Below are 25,516 nucleotides of genomic sequence, written 5' to 3' on the forward strand. Positions count from 1 at the left end.
GCACGTGCGATGATAAAGCACCACTGAAATCACCTGGGTCTGCAGGTGGGTGGCGGACAGGTGTTGGCGAGGCTTGTAGGATTGAGGGCATATGGTCAGAGTGGCAAGGATTAGAATCAAGTCAGAGGGGTTGAAAGGAGAATGTGCCTTGAGTGGGAGGAACAGTGGCGCAGATGGCAGTGCCGCTGCCTCATAGCACCAGAGACACGGGTTCGATCCTGACCTTGGGTACCCTCCATGTGTGGAGTTTGCACGTTCTCCCTGTGACCTTGTGGGTATCCTCCCACATGCCAAAGTAAGTAAGTAAGTTTATTGGCCAAGTATTCACATACAAGGAATTTGCCTTGGTGCTCCGCCCACAAGTAACAACATGACATACAGTGAGTTACGAATGACTCCGAAAACACTAAACATTAATAATAATAAAACATTAATGATAAAACACCATTGATCAAGCATGTGAACCGACAAAATACCAGATCAAAGGGAGGCTACAGATTTTTGGCTGTTGAGTAGAGCAACTACTCGTGGATAAAAACTGTTTTTATGTCTGGATGTGGCAGCTTTGACAGTCCGGAGTCGTCTTCCAGAGGAAAGACATGGAATTTTATCGGTTAATTGGCATCTGTCAAATCTCCAATAATATATAGGAAATGGATGCGAAAATGGGACAACGAAGAACTAGGGTGAATGGGTGATCGATGTGTGGATTCAGTGGCTTGAAGGGCCACTGCTATATCTCTCTCTAAAGTACATTAGGAATGTTGGTGTTGAAAACTGCTGGTGAAACAGGCAGTTTCAAATATCAGACATCTCTGAAATCAGGGCACTGTGACTTTCTGCAGTATTATCTAGCCGTATGCCTTCCAGTAATCTCGATCAGCGTTCATTCACAATAGCTGACCTGTTGACAGGTCAAAGGGACGAGGCATTTGTGGACATTTAAAGTTGAGTTTTGTTTGTATTCCCCAATACAATTGTTTCAGGTCTTTTAGAATTAACCATGGGAGAAAATATTGAAGCACAATGATTCTTCCTGATAGCATTCATTACTCTATCACTAGATTCAGTGATTGATTTTCAGTGGACTACCTCTTAAGCCCTCAGTAGTTTAACATCAGGTGCTCAGTCCCACCAAGACACTGGTATCATTCACGCTGCTGAGAGAACAAAGAAAACAGCTCATTCTTTCTAACTACAAATAAACATTACCAACCTGCAGGAGATACCACTAACTTCAATAAAATGATGATCTACCACTTCACTTTTCTTATTCTAACCCTCCTTTTTTGTGTCTCATTAGTTCTTCTCACGCGAGTTGCTGACAAAAGATTTTGTTGAACTGAATACCGTTTACCATCCAGTCCATCACTCACAGTATTTCGCCAACAGCTTCATCTTCCTATTCAGTTCTCAACAACTCTGCCACAAGGCAAGGCACATTATTTGAAAATAAATCGTAAAACTCATATGATCTGCAACCTCACGACTTTGGTTATGTCAGGCTAGCAGTTTCTGGATTATTGTATGTTAAGAACTACAGGACACAGGTTTAAGGTAAGGGGGGGGGGGGGGGGGGGAGAAAGATTTATTAGGAACCCGAGGGGCAACTGTTTGCACACAGAGGCTGGTGGGTGTATGGAACGAGCTGCCAGAGGATGTAGTTGAGGCAGGGGCTATAATACAGCATTCAAAAGACACTTGGACATGTAGTTGGATTGGAAAGTTTAGAGGGATATGGGCCAAATGCAGACAGGTGGGACGAGTGTCGATTGGTGATCTTGGTCGACAGGGCCAGAGGGCCTGTTTCTGTGCTGGGTCACTATGATTCTTACTAGTCCGATATACTTCTAGTGGGCATTTTCTTTTCAATGTTACACAATGGGATGACACACTTTCCAGTGAGTTTACAAGGTATGCAGGAAATCAGTCCCTGAAGGGTTCAAAGAAAACTGGGTCCCAATGAGTTTAAAGGGAGCATGGGAGATCGGGCTGCAGGGAGTTTAAATGCCCCTGTCCCACTTAGGAAACCTGAACAGAAACCTCTGGAGACTTTGCGCCCCACCCAAGGTTTCCGTGCAGTTCCCGGAGGTTTTTTGTCAGTCTCCCTACCTGCAACCTCCGGCAACCACCTGCAACCTCCGGGAACCGCACGGAAACCTTGGGTGGGGCGCAAAGTCTCCAGAGGTTTCCTAAAGAGAGCATGGAGACAGGCACCAGTCAGTTTGAAGGGGTCATGGCAAACAAAACCTGCTCAGCCATTCACCAAACCATTAGGATTTCTGAATAATGGGATTGTTGATATGAAGCAATAATATCAATTGTTTAATCAAAGGTTCTTTATTAGTCACATACACCAATTGGTGTAGTGAAATGCGGATTGCCATTGCAGCACATAAAAAAGAATACAACATAACAATAATAAAGAAATTTAAAACATAAAAAACATCACCCCAATGGTTCCCATTATGAGGTAAGGCACAAAGTCCAGGCCCCATCCCCATGTCCACCCATAGTCGGGCCTATTGAGGCCTCCGCGGTCGCCGCTATGGAGGCCCGATGTTCCAGGACCTACTCGCCGGATGATGGTGCTCCGGCGTCAGGGGAATCCTCACAACGGCCTGGGAAACCTGGAACGGCTACTTCCTTACCGGAGGCCGCGGCTTCTGAAGCCGACAGGCCGCGCTGGACGGAGCTCCACCACTGGCGATGGTGGCACTGTGACGCAGCAGTAAAGTTGCTGCCTTACAGCACTTGTAGCGCCGGAGATCCGGGTTCGATCCCGACTATGGGTTCTGTCTGTACGGAGTTTGTACGTTCTCCCCGTGGGTTTTCTTAAGAGATCTTCAGTTTCCTCCCACACCCCAAGGACATGCAGGTTTGTAGGTTAATTGGTTTTGTATAAGTGTAAATTGTCGCTAGTGTGTAGAAGTGTCAATGTGCAGGGATCGCTGGTTGGCACAGTCTCAGTGGGCTGAATGAAGGGCCCGTTTCCGCGCTGTTTCTAAGCAGAATACACTGTAACGCGCACACAAACATCATACAATTTGAATTTATTCTTATTTCCTTTGTTGGTTTTGCTTCCAAAGTTTCCCAACAAACCCTCCTCGCCGGGACTGAACGTCACTCTCATTAGATAACTGTAAGCACCTGCCTCTGGGATGTAAGGGTAGTACAACTTTGCCTTGCTTCAGTGTGGCCAGGTTGGTGTGGTACCATGGCAACCATCTCCTGTGGAGTGGACTCCTTTGGCTCTCACATACACTCTGTGTTCCAGAGATAGAAACGGCATCAGTGTCGACTGACAGCACGAGTAGCGGGGCCATGAACCCATAACCCCTCGTGCACTTGTTCTTTAGTTGCAGTACTGCAGGCAGATGCACAACTCAAACCAATTTAATGACACTATGCTGAACAAGAGCTTCATGAAGGAACCACAGATGCTGGAATCTTGCATGGAACACAGAGTGCTGGAGTAACACAACAGGTCAGGCTGCATCTCTGGAGGACAAGGATGAGCAACGTTTAGGGTTGGGACCTTTCTACCGTCTGAAGAAGGTAACGCCACCTACCCACGTTCTCCAGAGATGCTGCCTTCAGTTACTCCAGCACTTTGTGAAGCTTCACCACAATCAACACCATTGACAGAGAGTTACTTTGCATTTGATATCAATTACCAATTAAAAACTCGTCCCTTCCCACCCCAACCACACCTCCCCAGGTACTTTCTCCTTTTATAGTGAACTTCTAAGTACTGGGTAACCTCATCCATTGTAATTGACTCCAAAATCTTCCCAACCATCAAAGTCAGCCTAAAGTTTCCACTCTTCTGCTTTGATTTGTTGGCATTGCTGGCTTCCCTGAAAGTAGCATTGATTGCACTCACATGCCCGTAACGGAGCCTAGTAACATAACCCAGCCCATTTCAAAGGGAATAATCCCAATTCCTCAATATGCAGGTGTTACAGAGTATTTCCTCATGGCTAATGCCACTTCAAGTGGTGAAATTCAACACCACAGTCGACTGTCGGACTGCCCAGGGGGCTGAATCCTTGTGAAACAAACACTGTCTCTCTACTTAAGATAGACACAAAGTGCTGGAGTAACTCAGCAAGTCAGGCAGCATCTCTGGAGAAAATGGATAGGCGATGTTTCGGGTCGGGACCCTTCTGCTGCCAGACCCACCGAGTTACTCCAGCATTTTGTGTCCATTTCTGGTATAAACCAGCACTGCAGTTCATGTTTTATCACATTATTACTGCCCTTTAATTTCTCGCCTTGCAATAATCTCCATTGTATCTTTATACACTGCACTGTGATAAATGAATACCATACAATTTCAACTCCTACCACCGCAGCCAAGTGCCGAAATAACAAGGGCCGCAAATGCACGGAATCGTCACGGAAAGCGCCAATGCTTGTTTAAAAATGAGATTTAATTGGTGACATTGTTCAGGGACATCTTGCAGTTCACACCAGTAGAGTGTAAAAATGTCACCACAGTTTGCTGTACTATGGGCAACCTTGTACTGAAGTGAGATCCAGAGGAACACGAGGACCATGTGCAGAGCCTGGAATTGGAGATGACCAACTCACAAATGTCCCCGATTAGGAACCAATGTGATCTGCCGGCTGACCAGTTAGGGTAAAATTCGTCCATCCTTATCCCCTCATCTCACTTTCTGTCCATTCATCTGTGAACCTTTGTACAACCATCTTCCAACCAAAAACCCTCCTCACCTGTATCCACCTATCACTTGCCAGACATTGTTTGCCCCCCCCTCCCCCTCCCCCTCCCTCCTCCCTTCAGCTTTATCCCTCCTACCGTTCCTTATATGCACTAAAACCTGCCCCTAACTTTCCCTTTAAATCTTTGCCCTCTCACCTTAAACATGCTGCCTTTAGTTTCTTCATTGCTGCCTGCAAACGTTACATTGACTGTGGTCTGAGGAGGTGTCCCGATCCAAAACGTCACATATCGACGTTCTCCAGAGATGTTGCCTGACCCGCTGAGTTTCTCCAGCACTTTGCATCTTATTTTTAAGGGCACCTTGGTGCTCCTCGTAAGTAGACTGCAAGATAATCGATCCAAACCAAACAAGTGGTCCTCTCTGCACTCTGATAATTGCTAACTACACAGTGCACCAACCATCTGGTGGTGGGGGGGGGGGGGGGAGACTATAACAATCCATCACTAATTATATAGTAAATGAAATTGGAAACAACTGGTTTTTAATCGTTAGTGCAATGCCCAATTGATTGGAGGTGTCAAGTGGAGCAACTGGCCCCCAAATTCTTAACGAACCCACCTGAAGCATGATTTCAATTATATGTAAATTGCCTAAACATTGTCCTAGCGAGTGGGAGATTGCAACGTGGTCCGCCCTGTTTCAACGAATGCAATCAACCCGGCGTGCACAATCAAATAAGATCAAATAGAACAAGTTGTCCTCCAACTTTAGGCAGTGCACGCCATATGCAAGAAGATACTCTTCCACAGATAGGTAGATAATGATCGTGGCCACCAAAAGTCTTGAAACAATGTGAACTGTTTCACACACCTGAGCTATTCTAAATCACCCGAATGGCAGCAAAAAAATGTTTTACAGATATTGCAACACAAAATGCATCACAATCTTGTGGATATTCATGTTCCTGATAATCTTGGGATTGCTAGATTTCTTAACCATGATCTGTTCCAGATTAATCAATAATTTCTTGGCTTCTTGGAAACCTCTTTAATTAACTGTGGCTTCTCCAAATCCTCAAGTCACAGTCAGGCATGATCCCAGAATGAAAATTTCATTTTCAATGATCTCAGCTAATAAGGGAGGAAGAGTTTGGTTTGACGGGGATGTTTGCTCATATTAGATTGCTGATTCATGTCACAGCAAGCAGTAAATGTATTTTAGTGTGATCAATGATTTAGCTCAATCAAAGAGCAGGCTTTGGTACAAAGGACCAAATGCTCTTGTGTTACATCATTATGTGAATGTGACACACAGCCAATTTCAACACAATTGCACATCTGAGGTAATATAATTGGAGGAGCCATGTTCAAATTGGTGAAAATGACCCTGCAGAATTTTCTTTGAAGAATATAATATTTTTCCAAGTTTCTCTGCCACATAAGGTAGTTGAGGCCAGTTCATTGGCTATATTTAAGAGGGAGTTAGATGTGGCCCTTGTGGCTAAAGGGATCAGGGGGTATGGAGAGAAGGCAGGTACAGGATACTGAGTTGGATGATCAGCCAATGCGTACTAGTAGGATGAGGAACAGCTTCTACAACAACACTATCACATTGCTGAACTCGGAGTCCCGCCGATAGATTTCTCCAGTCTCTCCGTCCACATTGTTTGCTTATTCTGTATTTTTATTTCTATATTGCATTATTACTACGGACTGACGCTAAACTGCATTTCGTTGTACCCATACTTGTATTTGTGCAATGACATTAAAGTTGAATTGAATTGAATTGAATTGAATCATATTGAATGGCGGTGCAGGCTCGAAGGACCGAATGGCCTACTCCTGCACCTATTTTCTATGTTTCTATGTCCCCATCAATATTAATCCATCTTGTGGGCCCGATGTGTATAAATTGGCTGATAGATTGACCACATAACAAAGGAATGTATTGGCTTGCAAAGCACGGGGACATCATGTGGATTTAATGTGAAATCCTCTAGGTAAATGCAAAGATAGACACAAAATGCTGGAGTAACTCAGCGGGACAGGCAGCATCTCTGAAGAGAAGGAATGGGTGACGTTTCGGGTCGAGACCCTTCTTCAGACTGTCCTACTGAAATAATTTCCACATGCCTCGACTCCATCCCATCTCCCCTGGTCCAATCTCTCCTGACCTATGACCAAGATACCTCACATGCCCTTCGTCTCTTTAATGACTTCCGCTTTACGAGCTCCCACTCCCTCATCTTTACTGCAGTCTGTAAGAAGGGTCTCGACCTGAAACGTCACCTATTCCTTCTCTCCAGAGATGCTATCTGTCCCGCTGAGTTACTCCAGCTTTTTGTGCCTATCTTAGGTTTAAACCAGCATCTACAGTTCCTTCCTGCACATTAACTAAATGCAAAGATTCTTTCTCTCACATCTGATGCCATTAATTCTGGGTTGTGGGAGCCGTGGTGGAGATAGGTATTATTAGTGAACGGCCAGAGATTTATTCTCCGTCTCAAAGGGACCCTTTCAATTTGCTTAGCTGTTTAATCATTTTCAATCACTTGTTTAATGTATGTGGATCTCTGTGGCTTGAGATGTGTGCAACTGCAGATAGTTGTCAAGGACTTGGGCCAAGTTAACGCTATTGTCATGAATGCTCAGTCCAAAATGTATGTTTGCATAATTCCATGATCTATCAGTTTGGAGGTACTATTCATTTTAAACTTCAGCCTTTTCATCAGCAGCTGGCTTTGTGTTGATAGATTAATTTGCTTGCGTTATAAGTACGGTACGTAATGTGTGAAGGATGCATGAGGCAAATGTACCCATTATAAATGGAAAGCCTTATCCATTTCAGTGATTGCCTGTAAATGTCACATCACAGCTTTTAGATGCGTGCGTATTATCTGATTAATTTAGCAGACTGCAAGAAATATCCTGGCATCACACAATAGAACACACTCATACCGCAATGACTGACCTTTCACAAACTGTGCCTGCATTTAATCAGAAACCGCATCCTTACTCACGTTTCCTATGGTGTCTAACCAGGAAGATAAACAGCACTGGGTAAGTGCTCAGCAATCTTCTGACCAAAAGGGCTTCTGAGTCCAGTCACTTGAAAGTCTATTAAAGCAAATGCCATTAATTTTGTAAAGCTAATTATTCATCGCCACTGGCTGAAGGTTAAAGTTTTGCCGTTCATTACTTCAAAGGGCTTTGACTTAATCAAGAAAAATTATGTAATTACAATAATAGTACAGCAAGTGTAATGTTGCTGCAGTTAAAAGCACAAATTGATGACCTTCTCTTGCCATTTTTTTGGCCCACTAATGATATTTATTACATACATTCCTTTGCCCACTGCGACGTTTATTGAATTACTCCATCACAATATGGTCTGACATATTAATAGGTGAGCACATCTGGATGTTTGTCAGACACTAAACACCTCCCAGTGCATTGCTGCAAGGATTTCTCAGGTCAATACCAACTGCTTCCACTTTCAATTGCTCCACGATAACCCTTCCCCCGTCAGGTGGTCAGATGTGGGGATGTTTACCAGTCAGACAGTGTGGATACAGGCCCTTCGGTCCAATTTGCCCACACCGACCAACATTTCCCATCTACACTAGTACTACCTGCCTTTGTTTGGCCTATATAATCCCTCTAACCCTGTCCTACCTATGAACCTGTCTAATTGTTTCTTAAACATTGCAATAGTCCTCAACAACCTCCTCCAGCAGCTTATTTGGGGTGGGAGATTGCAACCTGCATGTGGTCCGCCCTGTTTCGACGAATGCAATCAACCTGGCGTGCACAATCAAATAAGATCAAATAGAACAAGTTGTCCTACAACTTTAGGCTGTGCACGCCATACGCAAGAAGAAGCAGCTTATTTCAGACACCCACCATCCTTTGTGTGAACCCCTCTGATTCCTATTAAATCTTATCCTCGTCACCGCAAACCTATGTCCTCTGGTTCTCGATTCCTCTGCTCTGGGCTAGAGACTCTGTGCATCTACCCGATCTATTCCTCTCATGATTTTATACGCCTCTTTAAGATCACCACTTATCAGTGGTATTGTATTTGAGTTAGCCACAGACTGAAGTTTGTGGCCATAAAACAGAGATAATATTGATAACGAGCCGATTAATTGAGAAATAACGCGTTTCATATGTTACAAGGTATTGACCCAGTCCAAGTGTGTAATCAATTCCCCTTGACAAAAATAGCTTCACATGTTATCAAACTCTCCAATAACATCCTGGGATTCATCACCGACAAAGAAGTAGTTTTACAAGAAGTAAATTAATGTAAGCACCATAATCACTCTGTGATGAGGGTAGCACGGTGCCACAGCGTTAGATCCACTGCCTTACGGCGCTAGAGACCCGGGTTAGATCCTGACTACGGGTGCTTGTCTGTACGGAGTTTGTACGTTCTCCCTGTGACTTGCCTGGGATTTCCCCGAGATCTTCGGTTTCCTCCCACACTCCAAAGACATACAGGTTTATAGGTTAATTGGCTGGGTATAAATGTAAATTATCCCCAGTGTGTGTAGGATAGTGTTAGTGTGCGGGGATCGCTGGTTGGTGCAGACTCGGTGGGCTCAAGAGCCTGTTTCCGTGCTGTATTTCTAAACTAAACTACTAAAAAGATTGAAGGCTGAAAATTCCACTGGGTGAGTGACTTGCCCATCTACTTTCTACGACCTTCAAGATAGATTATTCTGATACATATTTCTGTCACAAGTTCACGTTGACAAAGTTAACTTTTGTGACCAAAGCTACAGATAGAGGAATGTCCAAGGATATCATCTATCAAATGCTATCCGGAAATTCAGCAACAGTCTCTCATAAGACTATTAGCTAAATATGAAGTTCACGGATTTAAAGGCAAAATATTGACTCAATTAGGATAATGACAAATCAACAGCAGAAACCAAATCATCACCAGACCCTTGAAAGCCTCATTGGAAGCACAGCAAAGATTCGCCATATCATAGCTGGACTCTAGGGGTTCAATTATTGGGGAAGTTTATACAAACTATGATTGTTTTCTTGAAATGTAAAAATTTGGGGATAGATTAAAAGTTTTAAAGATATTAAATAGAAAAAGCCCAGAAAGAGAAAAACTCAAATGGGAGATCTGGGAATAAGGAGCCATCTAAAAATCAGAGCCAGATTTTCACAAATGGTTAGGGAGCATATTTCCCTGCCAAATTTTGACAAATCTTTTGCATAGAAGTGTGGAACTAATTTCCACAAAAGGCAATGTGAACCTGGGTCAACTGTTTCAATGGACAGTATTAAGGGATATTGTGGTAAAAGTGAATATTTGGATTTAGGTCACAGATTAAACGGATACAATTGAAAGATGGAACATATCCAAAGGGATAAGTGGTTTACTACTGATCCTAATTTCCCACTGATATGTAAAGTGCGCAGATCATTTTAAAATATGTTTTCTTCTAAATTCAGACATGTGCACAAGAAGGCATTAATTTGAATTATAGGGGGATAGAAAAATAGGTGCAGGATTGGGCCATTCGGCCTTTTGAGCCAGCACTGATCATGGCTGATCATCTAAAATCAGTATCCCGTTCCTGCTTTTCCCCATATCCCAGATTCCTTTAGCCTTAAGAGCTAAACACAGCATGGAAACAGACCCTTCAGCTTGGAATCCTTGCTGCCAACAACTACCCATTTACTCATATTCTACATCAATCTTGGTTCTATTCTCCCCACATGTTGATCAACTTTCCCCAGATTCTACCACTCATCTAAATACCCAGAGGGGCGTACACAGTGGCCCAATTAAGCCACATCTTTGGGATGAGGGAGGAAAAACCCAGCCCCCAGAGAACACCTCCAGTTTCAGGAAGAATGCGCAAGCTCCACACAGACAACACCAGAAGGCAGAATTGAACCTGGGTCTACCATCTGAGCCTACTATGTTGCCTCAAGTTTCCCTATTTCAACAATTAAATGATGTGGAAGTTATAAAAATCACACTTTATACTGATAAGTACTGTCTGCGCCCACTTTGACGGAACAAGCTCAGTGGTAAGCTGCTGATAAAGATACAGATGCTGATCACTGCATAACTAACCGTTGATGTTACAAATGCCAACACATTTTCAGATGGGTTAGTTTGCTAGAGTTGTCAGCATTTTTGTATTACCCTTGGATGCTTCTAAAAATCAAAGATTCATCTGTCAGAAATAGACAGTTAATGTTTCAGGTGAATGACTTTCTCATATTAGGACACGAGTCTGAAATGTTCACTCCCCTCTCTCTTCTCAAATTCTGACGTGGAGAACTGAACACATGGGCTTTATTTCAGATTTTCAGCATCTGCTGTACTTCAATATTAAAGTACTTGCTGCAATGATCAAAACCAAGCATGGATAAAGACAAAGGGACATTAAAAGATATATATATGTTTTTACCTCCAACATTTGTCATGGTCTACAATCCATTATCAAGGACCCACACCACACTGGCCACACTCTCATTTTACTCCTGCCATCGGGAAGGTGGCATAGGAGTCTAAAAACTGTGATCTCCAGGTTAAAAAACAGCTTCATCCCAACAACTATCAAGCTCTTGAACAGTATAAACACTAACTAACCTACAAACTATGAACTGTCTTGGTTGTATACTGAGGACTTAAGGCTTCTTTTGTGCTAATCATGTTTTTTTTTAATTTATTGAACTTTTTTTAATATTATGTTATGTACAAGATTGATCTCAGGAATGAGTAGGTTAACCTATGATGAGCGTTTGTAGACAATGGACTTGTACTCACTGGAGTTTAGAGGAATAATGGGGGTCCTCATTGAAACATACAGAATAGTGAAAGGCTTGGATAGAGTGGATGTGGAGAGGATGTTTCCACTAGTGGAACAGTCTAGGACTAGAGGTCATAGCCTCAGAATTAAAGGATGTACTTTTACTGAAGAGATGAGGAGAAATGTATTTAGTCAGAGGGTGGTGTATATGTGGAATTATTTGCCACAGGCTGTGGAGGCCAAGTCAGTGGATATTTTTAAGGCAGAGATAGATATATTCTTGTTTAAGAAGGAACTGCAAATGCTGGAAAATCGAAGGTACACAAAAATGCTGGAGAAACTCAGAAGGTGCAGCAGCATCTAGATGCTGCTGCACCCGCTGAGTTTCTCCAGCATTTTTGTGTACCTATAGATATATTCTTGATTAGTACAGGAATCAGATGTTATGGGGAGAAGGCAGGAGAACGGGGTTAGGAGGGAGAGATAGATCAGCCTTGATTGAATGGCCTAATTCTACTCGTATCACTTATGACCTTATGATCTATGAGTACTTTGTTTACAGACCTGTTAAGCTGCTGCAAGTAATAATTTGTTTTCAGTACATGTGACAATTAAACACTCTCGACTCAGCTCTTGAACATTGACAAAACAGACTTTGAGCGATGGTGCAATTGGAGACAAGAGGGAATATGTTGAAAAATTCAGGCGTGTCCATATCCGGGAACACAAATCATACATGAAGGTTTATCTTTGAAATTAACGGTCATTTTATCCTCAACAAGAAATGGTAATTGTAAAAATATCTCATTAAAAAGTGTACAATTTTATACATTTTAAAGTATCAATTTGATTTTAATCTTATTCACAAATATATGACTTACATTTTACCCCCTGACATTGATACTCTTTGACAAGTACCCCATTACTTACTGAAGCCGAGCATGTCTCAAAACGTTTAAAACAAAACCACAATTTAAGTTATTGAAATCACATATCACCTGAGATGTACATGAATTATACAACTGATAGGAAACATTTGCCCGTTCTTATCTTCCATCGCAAGCAAGAAATCTATACATACAAATCATTACAAATTTCCCCCCACACGCTTATCATACAAACTGAAACTGAGTTGTTCTTGGCTGCTCAAGGCTCATGGTGTAAAGCTGACTCCAGTCAACTTTGCTTGGTTTAAACAGACCAAAACAGCGGCACTGGAAGAAGTCCACTAGATTCTGGAAACAGCCATGACTGTAATTAATGAATAACAATTTAATTTTAATCACAAACCATGATATGATTAGAAGCATAATGCATCCTCTTTATATTCCACTTGCAACCTCGCTCTACTGGGGCCCGACTGAATGTCAGGAATCTCACCTCACACAAATCAATTAGACGTTTCATTGAGTCGAGCCCTCACCTGTAATATAACACAGGAACAACTGCATCTGGACAGCAGGAATGAAACCTACACCCATCCCTTGGACCAGACATGATATTGTTGGCGGCCTGGTGCCCAATGACCACGCTTTACAGTGGAAGGCAGTGCCCCAACAATCTCAACCCTAGGTACACAAAAATGCTGGAGAAACTCAGCGGGTGCAGCAGCATCTATGGAGTGAAGGAGATAGGTAACGTTTCGGGCCAAAACCTTTCCTAGCTTCACTTTGGTGAATGTCTTGGTCCTCCCCCTGAAGATCAAGGCAGTCACTGAACTGAAACTAGTTAACATTTTTAAAATCTGTGACATGTGAGACTAACATAAAACTATTTAATATATTAATCTTCTGTTGCAATAATCACAAGTATTGAACGGGAATAATTGAATGTTTAGTTTAAAGATACAGCATGGAAACATCGAGTCCACGCTGACCAGCGATCCACTTACACTAATCCTACCCTGCATACACGAGGGTCAATTTACAAATTTACCAACACCAATCAACCTACAAACCTGTACGTTTTTGGAGTGTGGGAGGAAACGGCAGCACCCGGAGAAAACCCACACAAGTCATGGGTAAAACGTACAAACTCCATACAGACAGCACCTGTAGTCAGGATCGAACCCAGGTCTCTGGTGCTGCAAGGGAGCACCTCTATTGCCGTCACAGTGCCGCCCCCCATGTCTGAATTTATCTTTTAGTTATTCTGTATCCCTATCAGTGTACACTGTGCTGGACTGATAGTCACAGCATTACCACCCTTAACATTACGTAATACTCTGGAACAGCTGTGTCTTTTATTTTGATGGCGGTTGTATATATGCTTCAAATTATGAAAGTTGCCGGCAAGAGAAAGAAAATGATGGATTACTCTGTGCACAACTCCTGGGATTGTGTCACTTGAAGGGCAATTTCTGCAGATTTTATGGCAGCTCTATCAATTTTCCAAGGCCGATATTGAGACATGTGACCATTTTGTCGGCCTTCAAATGGCTAGGAAGTAAATTGGAGGACGTTGAGGTGGTATAAGGAACACATCAACTTGACTCTGTTGGCCATTTTTTTTGTTTAAAAGCAAGCCATTAAACCTCCGTTCCAGGATTTATATAAATACCCAAGGTTGGTACATTGGTATGTGTAATCTGGTTCATGGAATATGGAATTAATTAAAAGAATATTCTCTAGACGGGAGGATAAACACAAAAAATCTAAAGGCTGAATTTGATATATCCTATAACATTAAGACGAAAGAAAAGGAATTCTGCAATTGTCCCTTTTGGAATGCTTTAATTAATCTGATAAAGTGCATATATATATATATATATATATATATATATATATATATATATATATATATATATATATATATTATATATATATAAACTTCCTAATTAGATAGGAGAGACACGAGACTGCAGAAGCTGGAATCTGTAGCAAAAAGAAAACGAACAGCGGGAGGAACTCAGCTGCACAGGCAGCTTCTGTGGAGGGAAATGGATAAGTGTCGTTCTGGGTTGGGACCCTTCACCTACAATGAAAGAGTAAAGGGAAGTATCTAGTAAGCAATCAATGGATACAGGTGAGAAGTGGGTTAATTGGCAGATGTCAATCAGTTGGGGAAAGAAGGAGAGATAGCAACAGAGTGCAGGAGGTGATAAGTGCTGTAACAATCTACCATCACTCATCCTCTTCACCTTCCTTTAGTGTAAGATTCCACAATCAGCAACATTTTTGCCCTTCACTTATAACCCAACAGACTAACTCCACTCTTCCGTCTCCCATCTGATTTATCAGCCAATCAACTCATCCTCATCTGTATCCACCCATCGCCTGTTTGCTCATGTCTCTCTCCCTCCCCATCCCCCTTTTATACTAGTTCCTTCCCTTCCATTCTTTCAGATTAACTGAAATGTTGTGTCCATTTCACTCCACTGCGTGACCTGCTGACTTCCTCCACTGCTCTCCATTTTCACCTTATCTCCCTGATGGGAGTAAAGGATGCCTTAATGTGCCCCTGAGGTTACACTAGAATTGGGTGAAATTGATTTACCATAAATATTCTTTTGACAACTGCGAAATACTTACTTGAATGGATTTTGCCGAAGTCCAAGACGTCCAGAATGTGCATTTTTCATCAGACTGCGCCGTTCGCTTGTTGTTAGACCCAAGTACAAAATCTAGATGGAAAAAAAAAATAAAGCTGTCTGGCTATTTTTTTTATTTGAACCATAATTTTTAAAAACACATGAAATAAAAATGATGATTAAACTGTTTCGATAAGTAACTGGAATGTCTAGTTTGCGATTCAGCATTTGATGTTATCCGCTGTACTCTTAACACAGTAAACGCGATCTTAATTCTACAACTTTAGCAGTCTTGCCAAACAAAGAACAGGCACACTCATACACACATTGCCAGCAGTCAGCAGAGCCAGATCAAGAGAATTGTCAGGATTGAGCAGGCTTGGCAGAATCCTGTAATCCCGAGCACTTAAACCATTCAAAGCACAGACTTAACCCAAAATATTCATGACAGAAGACATTTTTTCCACAGGCTGCTTCATTGAGTTGGTGCACATTAACTGTGTAAACATTACAAGCTGCACTAAAAATAAATACACAGCAAATATGTAATTGATAAACAATATTCTCTGAGAGAGTATTTTAAAGAGAAAACAAAGTTCTGCTTTTTCCAAATGCCGATCCAGCTAAAACTTGTTCAACGATGTAATGCACAAGTAGTCTTCCAATCGTCACTTTTGGGATGCCATTTAGAAACATAGAAACATAGAAAATAGGTGCAGGAGTAGGCCATTCGGCCCTTCGAGCCATTCAATATGATCATGGCTGATCATCCAACTCAGTATCATGTACCTGCCTTATCTCCATACCCCCTGATCCCTTGAACCACAAGGGCCACATCTAACTCCCTCTTAAACATAACCAATGAACTGGCCTCAACTACCTTCTGTGGCAGAGAATTCCATAGATTCACCACTCTCTGTGTAAAAAATGATTTTCTCATCTCGGTCCTAAAAGACTTCCCTCTTATCCTTAAACTGTGACCCCTTGTTCTGGACTTCCCCAACATCGGGAATAATCTTCCTGCATCTAGCCTGTCCAACCCCTTAAGAATTTTGTACGTTTCTATAAGATCCCCCCTCAATCTTCTAAATTCTAGCGTGTACAAGCCGAGTCTATCCAGTCTTTCTTCATATGAAAGTCCTGCCATCCCAGGAATCAGTCTGGTGAACCTTCTCTGTACTCCCTCTATGGCAAGAATATCTTTCCTCAGATTAGGAGACCAAAACTGTACGCAATATTCCAGGTGTGGTCTCACCAAGACCCTGTACAACTGCAGTAGAACCTCCCTGCTCTTATACTCAAATCCTTTTGCTATGAATGCTAACATACCATTCGCTTTCTTCACTGCCTGCTGCACCTGCATGCCTACTTTCAATGACTGGTGCTCAATAGCAGGAACCAGAGGATAACTTCTCACATAATTGCAGTAGAATGGTTTTAAAGAAAACCATAGTCTGCAATTAATAGATTACTTCCATAAATATATAACACGTGCATTACTGCACGCCAGAATTCTCAGGTGATCATTTATGGCAAGGGGGATGGTCGTGCACAACCTTTCGCATCTACCTCAGGTCTACCGGACGTGGCCTGCAGCGACACATAGTGGTAGAGCAGCAGTAGAAGACACTAACAACTTTGCTTGGCCAGGCCAACCCTGCAACATCGCCAGGACAACGGGCCTTTATGACCATCTTAAGAACCCTATATTTATAACAACTTGGACTTGAATCATGAACAATTATGGCCATTTTTGTATGCTGTCTCAATGTACTCTATTACTATAAACTTGTGCTCAACTAAGATTATGCTTATGTAGAGTGATACCTTCACTGAACTGTAAGCAAAAGGCATTTCACTGTCCCTCATTGCATGTGACCACTGCACCATTGCATTTGCCCCCCACCCTCCGCCCCACCGTGAAACAGGGCATGTTTAGCATAGCACAAAGTTATTGCCAAGGGACATTCAGAAGCAAGACTATTACCTGATAGAGCTGGTTTAATAACAGAAAAGTAACCCATGAGGAATGGAATATCACGAGGAGAAAAATCCAAACTATCCATGGAGAACATGAAATAATTTGGGTCAGGAGTGCCCATAATCCATCCTTCTCGTAGCTGGTTGGACAATGTGAGGACCAATCTACAAGAGTGAAAGGAAAAGATTACTTCCTAGAATGCACCATGTCCAAATGTAGTAGTTAATGGAGCAGACTAATTATTGTAGACAGTGCTACTGTATATTATGAATTAATTAAAAAAAAAAAAAAAATTATTTTAATACTGACAATTAGGATCTGTGCCTATAGCTGGTTGGCTCGGGGAAACTAATGCTACTGAGGCAAATCCCACTTGCTGGAGATAGACACAAAATGCTGTAGCTCAGCGGCACGGACAGCATCTCTGGAGAGAAGAAACTGGTGACATTTCTGGTCGACCCATTCCTTCTCTCCACAGATGCTGCCTGTATCCACTGAGTTAATCTAGCATTTTGTGTCCGTCTTCGGTGCAAACCAGCACCTGCAGTTCCTTCCGACCCACTTGCTGAAGACTCCGTGGTCGTGGTTAAGATTCCAATGAACATTAACACTGTTGGCTTAAATGTCAAGTAGAGAATGGTGCATAGCTAAGTCGTCAGGCCAGATGCTGAACGCCTGTAATTGCCAAAATATATACGGCTGAGCCACTATGATTGAAAAACATGATAAAGTTGCTAAGGGGTTTACTAGTCCCTCACCCAGATAATGTAAACCCCTGTCATTGTTTGATAATAAAATATATATATAAACCAGTTGTAAGGGTCACTCGGAGAGAAAGCGCTCACAGACTGTGGGGTCTTGACTCTTCTCCCACAGCTCTGTTAGCAATAAAGTTGCTGCTTTTCTCTTTCTCAGGTCACAGTGAATATTTTGACAGGGCAGGCTTGAGAAGTCATATGACCAACTCCTCCCCCTCCTGTATCTTATTCCCTCACTCAAATATTATTTTGATCTGATCAACTCAGTAGAATTATTGTCCAAATATCCAACTAAATTCATCAACTGATTAATAATCCCAAAGTTAAATTAAAACAGTAAGGGGGGGGGGGAGCTCCCCCCGATCTGACATGAATAAAATAAATAATTCTAATAGATATGCACCCTAACTTCTCTACCGATATTTTTTCATGACACAGGAGATAACCATTTGCCTCATTGAGTTATACTAGTTCCCAGAGCACACCCATCAGTTCCATACACCCACTTCACCTTCCATTTCCTTTCACATGCCCATCAATTCCCTTTGATTCTCCTGTTACTCCCTCATACCAGATGCAATGTACAAAAGCCAATTAACTTAGATTTTAAAAAAAAATCACTTTCAAGAAAGAGAAGTACTAATTACAATTATATTTAAAGAAATATTAAAAGGTTCTACTTCAATGCTGTGAACCTTTCTATTCATGCCTTGAGGAACATGCATAAGGACCATCATCAATCTTGTACACGGAACAAACCAGTCGTGGACAAGGGAAGTGTGTTCTTCTTGAGCTAAATCAAACACATTAGAATATGTGTAGGAAGGAACTACAGATGCTGGTTTAAACCGAAGATAAACACAAGAGTTGGAGTAACTCTGCGAGGCAAGCAGCATCTGTGGAGAGAAGGAATGGGTGACGGTTTGGGTCGAGACCCCTCTTCAGACTACCCTCTTCTGTGTCTACATTAGAGTGAGTATTTGTTTGTCATCCAAGCGTGACAACGCTGATATCGGTCATATGGTCCTTTTTGGTAATTTGATAAGAAAATGAATCTTGCATAAATGATGTCATTAAGATTTGTGCCTTTAATTGAAGACAACAGGCACATCAACATGCAAGAAAATATAATTCAATTATATTTTAATATTATAGTCTTGCTTTTTGAAAGGCAATGAATAGGACTGCGGAAGAATGTCACTTACACACAAATGTTCCATAGCTCATCCAGAGAACGAATGTGAACAGGAAAAACAGGAAGCTAACAAAATATCGCTGATTCCAAGCACCTGTTTTGTTAAAATAAAAACATTCTGTGACAAAGGAAATAATTGTACTATTTTGATATTATTCATAAGTAGATTGCTTTCCTTTGAGACCTTGGGTAAATATATCTTCCTTTTACAAACTTTATTTTCCTTTTACAAACTTTAATATTGTGAATAGAAACTTTTTTTCCCCCAAGAGTATCATAAGAGGCAAAATATCCGCTCCAAAATGGCACAACATATATACATTTTTAAATCAGTTCTACAATCAAACAAAAGAAACTGATTAACATCATTACTTAAACTGCAAAATGTCATAACTAACTCAGTTTTCGAAAACAAAATATTCCAAAAAAAAAAAGCATTTGGACCCAACCCAAAGAACTGGACGACCCAACATTGTGTTTCAGTGATAATGTAGACTTGCTATATCTTGGAAGATGAATAAGCAGATGGAGTACTACATTAGAGCACAACTAAAAGGCCCCTGGACTATAAATAGTGCAAAACACATAAGGTGGTTGCAATAAAATGGTACAAGAAATTAGAATAGATATACAAATCAAAAAATATATATACACTCTCATTCCTCTGAGACTAGAACTATTTTTTTAAATTTATAATATCATAATCAATGGGGCTGCATCTGCAAATCTTTGTCAAGTTTTGTAGCAAATGACAAGGGAAAGCTGGTTAGAGTGGGTTTGCGTTTTGATTTGGGCTGATGAAAGTAGTTTCACTGGTGCTACACAGTTTCAGCGTTGTGACTACTCAAACCTCCCAAATGATGATTATGAAAGAAAGGCCAAGAGAGGAGGGGAGGGAGTGTTTTACTATCGTGGGTCCAGAAACAGAACAATTAAATTCTTACTTGCAGCAGCAACACAACAGGTTTGCAAACACAATGGCAAGACATTCGTGTGAAGAAGAGACAAAAATTAGACTAGACTTGAGAAACAAACTGACACTGGATGTCGCATAAACTACAAGAACTCAAGTGATTTGGTTCCTTAAATAATAGGATTTTTGTCTGCATTCTAACTTAGAAATAACTTGCTCACTGCATATTCTTGAAATATCCAAGCACAACTGGATTTTAAAGAATAACTATAATTTAGCAATTTATTTAGTGCAATGAAAAGCAAACAATGCAGGTGGTTTGGAGATTAATGTAGAAGAGCATTGGCTACCATTATGCAATCCCCATACAGAAGTGACAAGATCGGCTAGAAAACCATAATTGAGCTGACCTAACCTTAACCATGACACTACAGTTCAAACAAGACCGGTTCCTGGAAGAATCAACGTTGTAACTCAGGGGTAACGACCAGTGTAGTTTGATTTATTTAGTCATCCCTGATGACGAAAATTGCAGCATCTCACTGGTTTCTACTTGAAGGCCAACGGGATGTTTTTAGCTTAAATTATTTCCACAACTATCGTTCAGAAGACCAAGTGCTTGCGGATGATAGTCATTGAGAATGTCTTGTAACAAACGATGACTCACCAATACAGCTTGCAATCCAAGCGCAATGATGATCATACTTGGCCACACAGCAGTCGCAAATGGGACAGTGCTTAGATCGGAGAGGTTTCCGGACCTGAAAATATTTTAAAGCAAACTTTTATTTTTGCAAAAATGATGTACATTCAGACTATACAATAGGCATCATAAAAATCAAGGGAAATAGAAGGATCACAGTTGAAAATTATTACAATCACTAATATGGTTTTGTTGAGCAGTGGTATTTTGAGGATAATTACTGCAAAAAGCTAGTAGCACCACATGTGGTTAGGGGTTGAGTCAAATTATATATGAAAACTCTAAGTCTTGTTCCCACAAGTGTACTTGCTGATGACCATCCGATGAATCTATTTTAGGAAGACAAATTGCTCTTCCTCTTTGATTACTGACTTAATAACGAGTTGTAACTAATTCTGAAGTTTAACCAGGCAAATGTTCAATTTTTCTTTGGAGATCAACAGATGTTTGCACATTAAAAGAATCAAGGGACAAGGTTTAGCACAGGAAAGTGACAAAGTGATAAGAGAACAGTTATGACGAAGGCCGATTGGCAACTCCTGCATCTAGTGAAGCTTTAAACTATAACTTTCTATAGCAGCTGTGTGGTTATGTCACACAGAGGCTAGTTGTTATAAATTAGTCATTCATTCTTTGTGGTTTTGCATTTTATATTGAAAGAGACATTTGACACAATCATTTAATTCCCATTAATAAATCTGTTAGTTTAAAGTTATAGGATCCAACAGCTTACTCTTTCATTTTCTGAAGATGAGGAAAATACAAGATCTTATTGTCTTTTTCTGTGTTTCCCTGTTATGATCAATCTAATAAACTGAGCCAACTCTGCCATAATAGATAAAATGTGTATGAAGGAACTACAGATGCTGGTTTAAATCAAAGGTAGACACAAAGTGCTGGAGTAACTCAGTGGGTGAGGCAGCAACTCTGGAGAAAAGGAATGGGCGACGTTTCGGGTCGAGACCCTTCTTCAGTCTGAAGAAGGGTCTCGACCCGAAACGTCGTCCATTCCTTTACTCCAGAAATGCTGCCTCACCCGCTGAGTTACTCCAGCACTTTGTGACTACCATAATAGATATTGTGTAAACCAATTAACAGTTCAATCTATTGCATGCAAGTGTATTTGTAAATGAGTTGGCATTTGTACGATCTTAGAACTAACAAAGTGAGGTCAAACAAATAATTTTTAAATGTCATGCTGCTCTAAGATTAAATAAATAAAAAGCCAAGGTGCTACTACACAAAGAAAAACAAGGGAGGGTACTAGGAGCATGAATGAACATCCTTCACACTGGATTAGGTGAAGGAAGGGAAGGTTTGAATGAAATAAAAATCTTGAGAGATAAGCTAGAGGGAAGGAAAGGCAACTCAACTGCAAAATAATTGTTGCATCAAGTAGAAATTGCCAATATTTAACTTAATGAGAGTTCTGTAAAACATTTACCTCCATAATAATTGTACTTTTGGATACAAATATAAAATTGCCAATAATTTTGGCAAATTAATTCTATTGTAGAACCGTTTGTCAGTCAACTGTTTATCAATAATCATCACTTACAAGACACAAAGTACAGAAAATCCTTGGGTCTAGGCAATCTGCTTCTGCAAGTGCGACAACAGTCTGGAAAATAGATTAGGAGCATAAATGTAATCAACATTCTAAAACAGATTTCAAACATAGTTGTTGTAGAATATACATTGCCTACAAGTTATTTTATCTTGTATTAGTTAATTTGGCATTGAATAAAAATGTAGAAATATGTACTTTCAGGCTGAACGATAAAGGAAAACAGATTAGCCCCTTTCACATCCGTTTCGGAGGTCAGATATCATTAAGTACTTTCTGAATTCTCAGTGTTGAAAATGCTATTATCAATATGCACATAACAAGGTGCCAGAGAAAAACATGCTAATGATTGGATGGTCTAAATTCTCAAGGTGGTAACAAATTGGATAGAAAATTGGATGGCCAAAAGGCAAAATAATAGGCACACAAGGTCGTTTATGTGTACACCAAAATGTAATGACTGGTTTGCCCTGTAGGGTCAACTTTAAATAAACTAGCTGAATGCTTTGAACAAAGGTGCAAAAGACATGGTTAATAAATTTACTGATGACATGAAAAATTGTCATCTCATTACAGGAAGGATGTAGAGGCTTTGGAGAGGATGCTCAAGAGGTTTACCAGGATGATGCTTGGATCAGGTAGTATTAGCTACAAGAGGTGGACAAACTTGAGTTGTTTTCTCTAGAAATCCAGAGGTTGAGGGGAGACCTGATAGACGTATTTAATATGTTGAAGCATAAAGAGAGTAGGCAGTGAGAATCATCTTCACAGGCTGGAAATGTCAAAGACTGGATGGCATAAGAGGGAAAGAAGATCAGCCATGATTGAATGGTGGAGTAGACTCAATGGGCTGAATAGCCTAATTCTGCTTCTATGACATGAACTTACAAGTCAACATTTAAAAATAAGGGCTCACACATTTAAGATTGTGATGAGGGAAAACTTTCTCTGCAGTTTGTCAGTCTTGGAAATGCTTCCTCGAAGGGCGGTAAAAAGAGAGTGTTTATATTTTTAACATTAAGTAAATGTAGTCTTGCAAACCAGGAAGAAGAGATGCTGCAGGGGATGAGAATACAGAGCTATAATCTTATTGAATAGGGGAGCAGATTCCAAGTGACAGAGTTGTCAACAGCTGCTCCTAATTTGAACGTTCATATATTCAATTAGAAGATAAATACTGGGCAGGTGACATGGCATAATTCACCTATTTTTCCTTGAAATACAGCATTGCACCTTGTACATCCAACTAAGTACATAAACGGTTCCCAGATCAACATCTCGTCCAAATTAATGCACATCTGACCATGTAGCATTTCAACCATACTGCACTGAGATGTAGATCAAGACTTGAAACCACAACTTCCTGATTCATACAAGAATGCTACTCAATGACGCAGCCAACACTGAAAGTAGAACTTACTCCAACAGTGTAACTTAAGTCCTTTTCAGACATATACGATTTCATTTATTTATAGATATTGTTTATGACACTTTATAAATATTCTTAGAAACATAGAAACATAGAAATTAGGTGCAGGAGTAGGCCATTCGGCCCTTCGAGCCTGCACCGCCATTTAATATGATCATGGCTGATCATCCAACTCAGTATCCTGTACCTGCCTTCTCTCCATACACTCTGATCCCCTTAGCCACAAGGGCCACATCTAACTCCCTCTTAAATATAGCCAATGAACTGGCCTCAACTACCCTCTGTGGCAGAGAGTTCCAGAGATTCACCACTCTCTGTGTGAAAAAAGTTCTTCTCATCTCGGTTTTAAAGGATTTCCCCCTTATCCTTAAGCTGTGACCCCTTGTCCTGGACTTCCCCAACATCGGGAACAATCTTCCTGCATCTAGCCTGTCCAACCCCTTAAGAATTTTGTAAGTTTCTATAAGATCCCCTCTCAATCTCCTAAATTCTAGAGAGTATAAACCAAGTCTATCCAGTCTTTCTTCATAAGACAGTCCTGACATCCCAGGAATCAGTCTGGTGAACCTTCTCTGCACTCCCTCTATGGCAATAATGTCCTTCCTCAGATTTGGAAACCAAAACTGTACGCAATACTCCAGGTGTGGTCTCACCAAGACCCTGTACAACTGCAGTAGAACCTCCCTGCTCCTATACTCAAATCCTTTTGCTATGAAAGCTAACATACCATTCGCTTTCTTCACCGCCTGCTGCACCTGCATGCCTACTTTCAATGACTGGTGTACCATGACACCCAGGTCTCGCTGCATCTCCCCTTTTCCTAGTCGGCCACCATTTAGATAATATTCTGCTTTCCTGTTTTTGCCACCAAAATGGATAACCTCACATTTATGCACATTATACTGCATCTGCCAAACATTTGCCCACTCACCCAGCCTATCCAAGTCACCTTGCAGTCTCCTAGCATCCTCCTCACAGCTAACACTGCCCCCCAGCTTAGTGTCATCCGCAAACTTGGAGATATTGCCTTCAATTCCCTCATCCAGATCATTAATATATATTGTAAATAGCTGGGGTCCCAGCACTGTTTTGTTTTGTTTTTTGTATGCTGTTTCACACTTGCTTTTTATTCTTTTATTCTGTTTGAAATAAATAATAAAATAATAAAATAAATAAAATAAAACAAATAAAAGTAATTGGATTTTTGTTGCGTCCATTTGATGCAACAAAAATTTGAAGCCAATTGGATTTTTGTTGCATCAATTTCAGCTGTGGCAAAGACATAGGTACCCAAATCGCGCTGGTCTATTTTCATTTCTATTTTATTGTCTGTAAATTGTCTTTATATTTTAATGTTAAAAGTCACATTCAATTTTATTTTTACTTCTTTGACTAAGGTAAAGAGATAAAAAGCAAACGCAAGCCACTAAGCGAATGGAATGAAAAAAATCAGGGCACAATCAAAAGAAAGTGAGCCCTCTTGTTGCTAACATCGTTTCAGAAAAGTAAATTCTCATGTACAATTACCTTTTTCTTCTCTTCCTCCGAAGACTTTATATATCCTGGGCCTACGGACCAGGATTTATAGAAGTAATAGACACAACCTGTTATGCTGATAGCAAATGGAATCTGAAACTCTGAATAAGGCAAATGTGAGCTTGGTTAAGGAAATGTCAGTAGGCAATATATTCTAATACATAATCAGAATACAAATATGCCATAAATAATCAGAAAACAAATATTTAAAAGCCATCTTTTGTGGAAGATAACATTTGTAAATCAAGGATATGCCCACACATTTTAAAACTGATAAAGGACATTTAAATCATACACATTGGAAAAGTCAATCATCACTCACTACAACATAGACATATCAGACAAAACAAACAGCAAATCTATAATCAATACATTAAAAATCAAACAAAGTGAGACATATTATTCACAGAAACATGATTGAGAAAAC

General features: G+C 40.7%; 1 protein-coding gene across 1 annotated transcript in view; it reads right to left on the reverse strand.

The window, feature by feature from the left end:
• Positions 1 to 12,305: 12,305 nt before the first annotated feature.
• zdhhc13 (zinc finger DHHC-type palmitoyltransferase 13) overlaps positions 12,306 to 25,516 on the reverse strand; it is a 34,995-nt gene continuing 21,784 nt past the window's right edge. The window contains exons 11-17 of the mRNA XM_033038694.1: positions 25,081 to 25,205; positions 22,116 to 22,178; positions 20,522 to 20,615; positions 18,952 to 19,035; positions 16,995 to 17,152; positions 15,009 to 15,100; positions 12,306 to 12,729 (exon numbers count right to left, since the gene is read on the reverse strand). Coding sequence (XP_032894585.1) covers positions 12,591 to 12,729; positions 15,009 to 15,100; positions 16,995 to 17,152; positions 18,952 to 19,035; positions 20,522 to 20,615; positions 22,116 to 22,178; positions 25,081 to 25,205 — 755 coding nt within the window. The 3' untranslated portion in view covers positions 12,306 to 12,590. The remainder of the gene's footprint in view (positions 12,730 to 15,008; positions 15,101 to 16,994; positions 17,153 to 18,951; positions 19,036 to 20,521; positions 20,616 to 22,115; positions 22,179 to 25,080; positions 25,206 to 25,516) is intronic.

Source organism: Amblyraja radiata, chromosome 20 (assembly GCF_010909765.2).
Source record: "Amblyraja radiata isolate CabotCenter1 chromosome 20, sAmbRad1.1.pri, whole genome shotgun sequence".
NCBI classification, from domain to species: Eukaryota; Metazoa; Chordata; class Chondrichthyes; order Rajiformes; family Rajidae; genus Amblyraja; species Amblyraja radiata.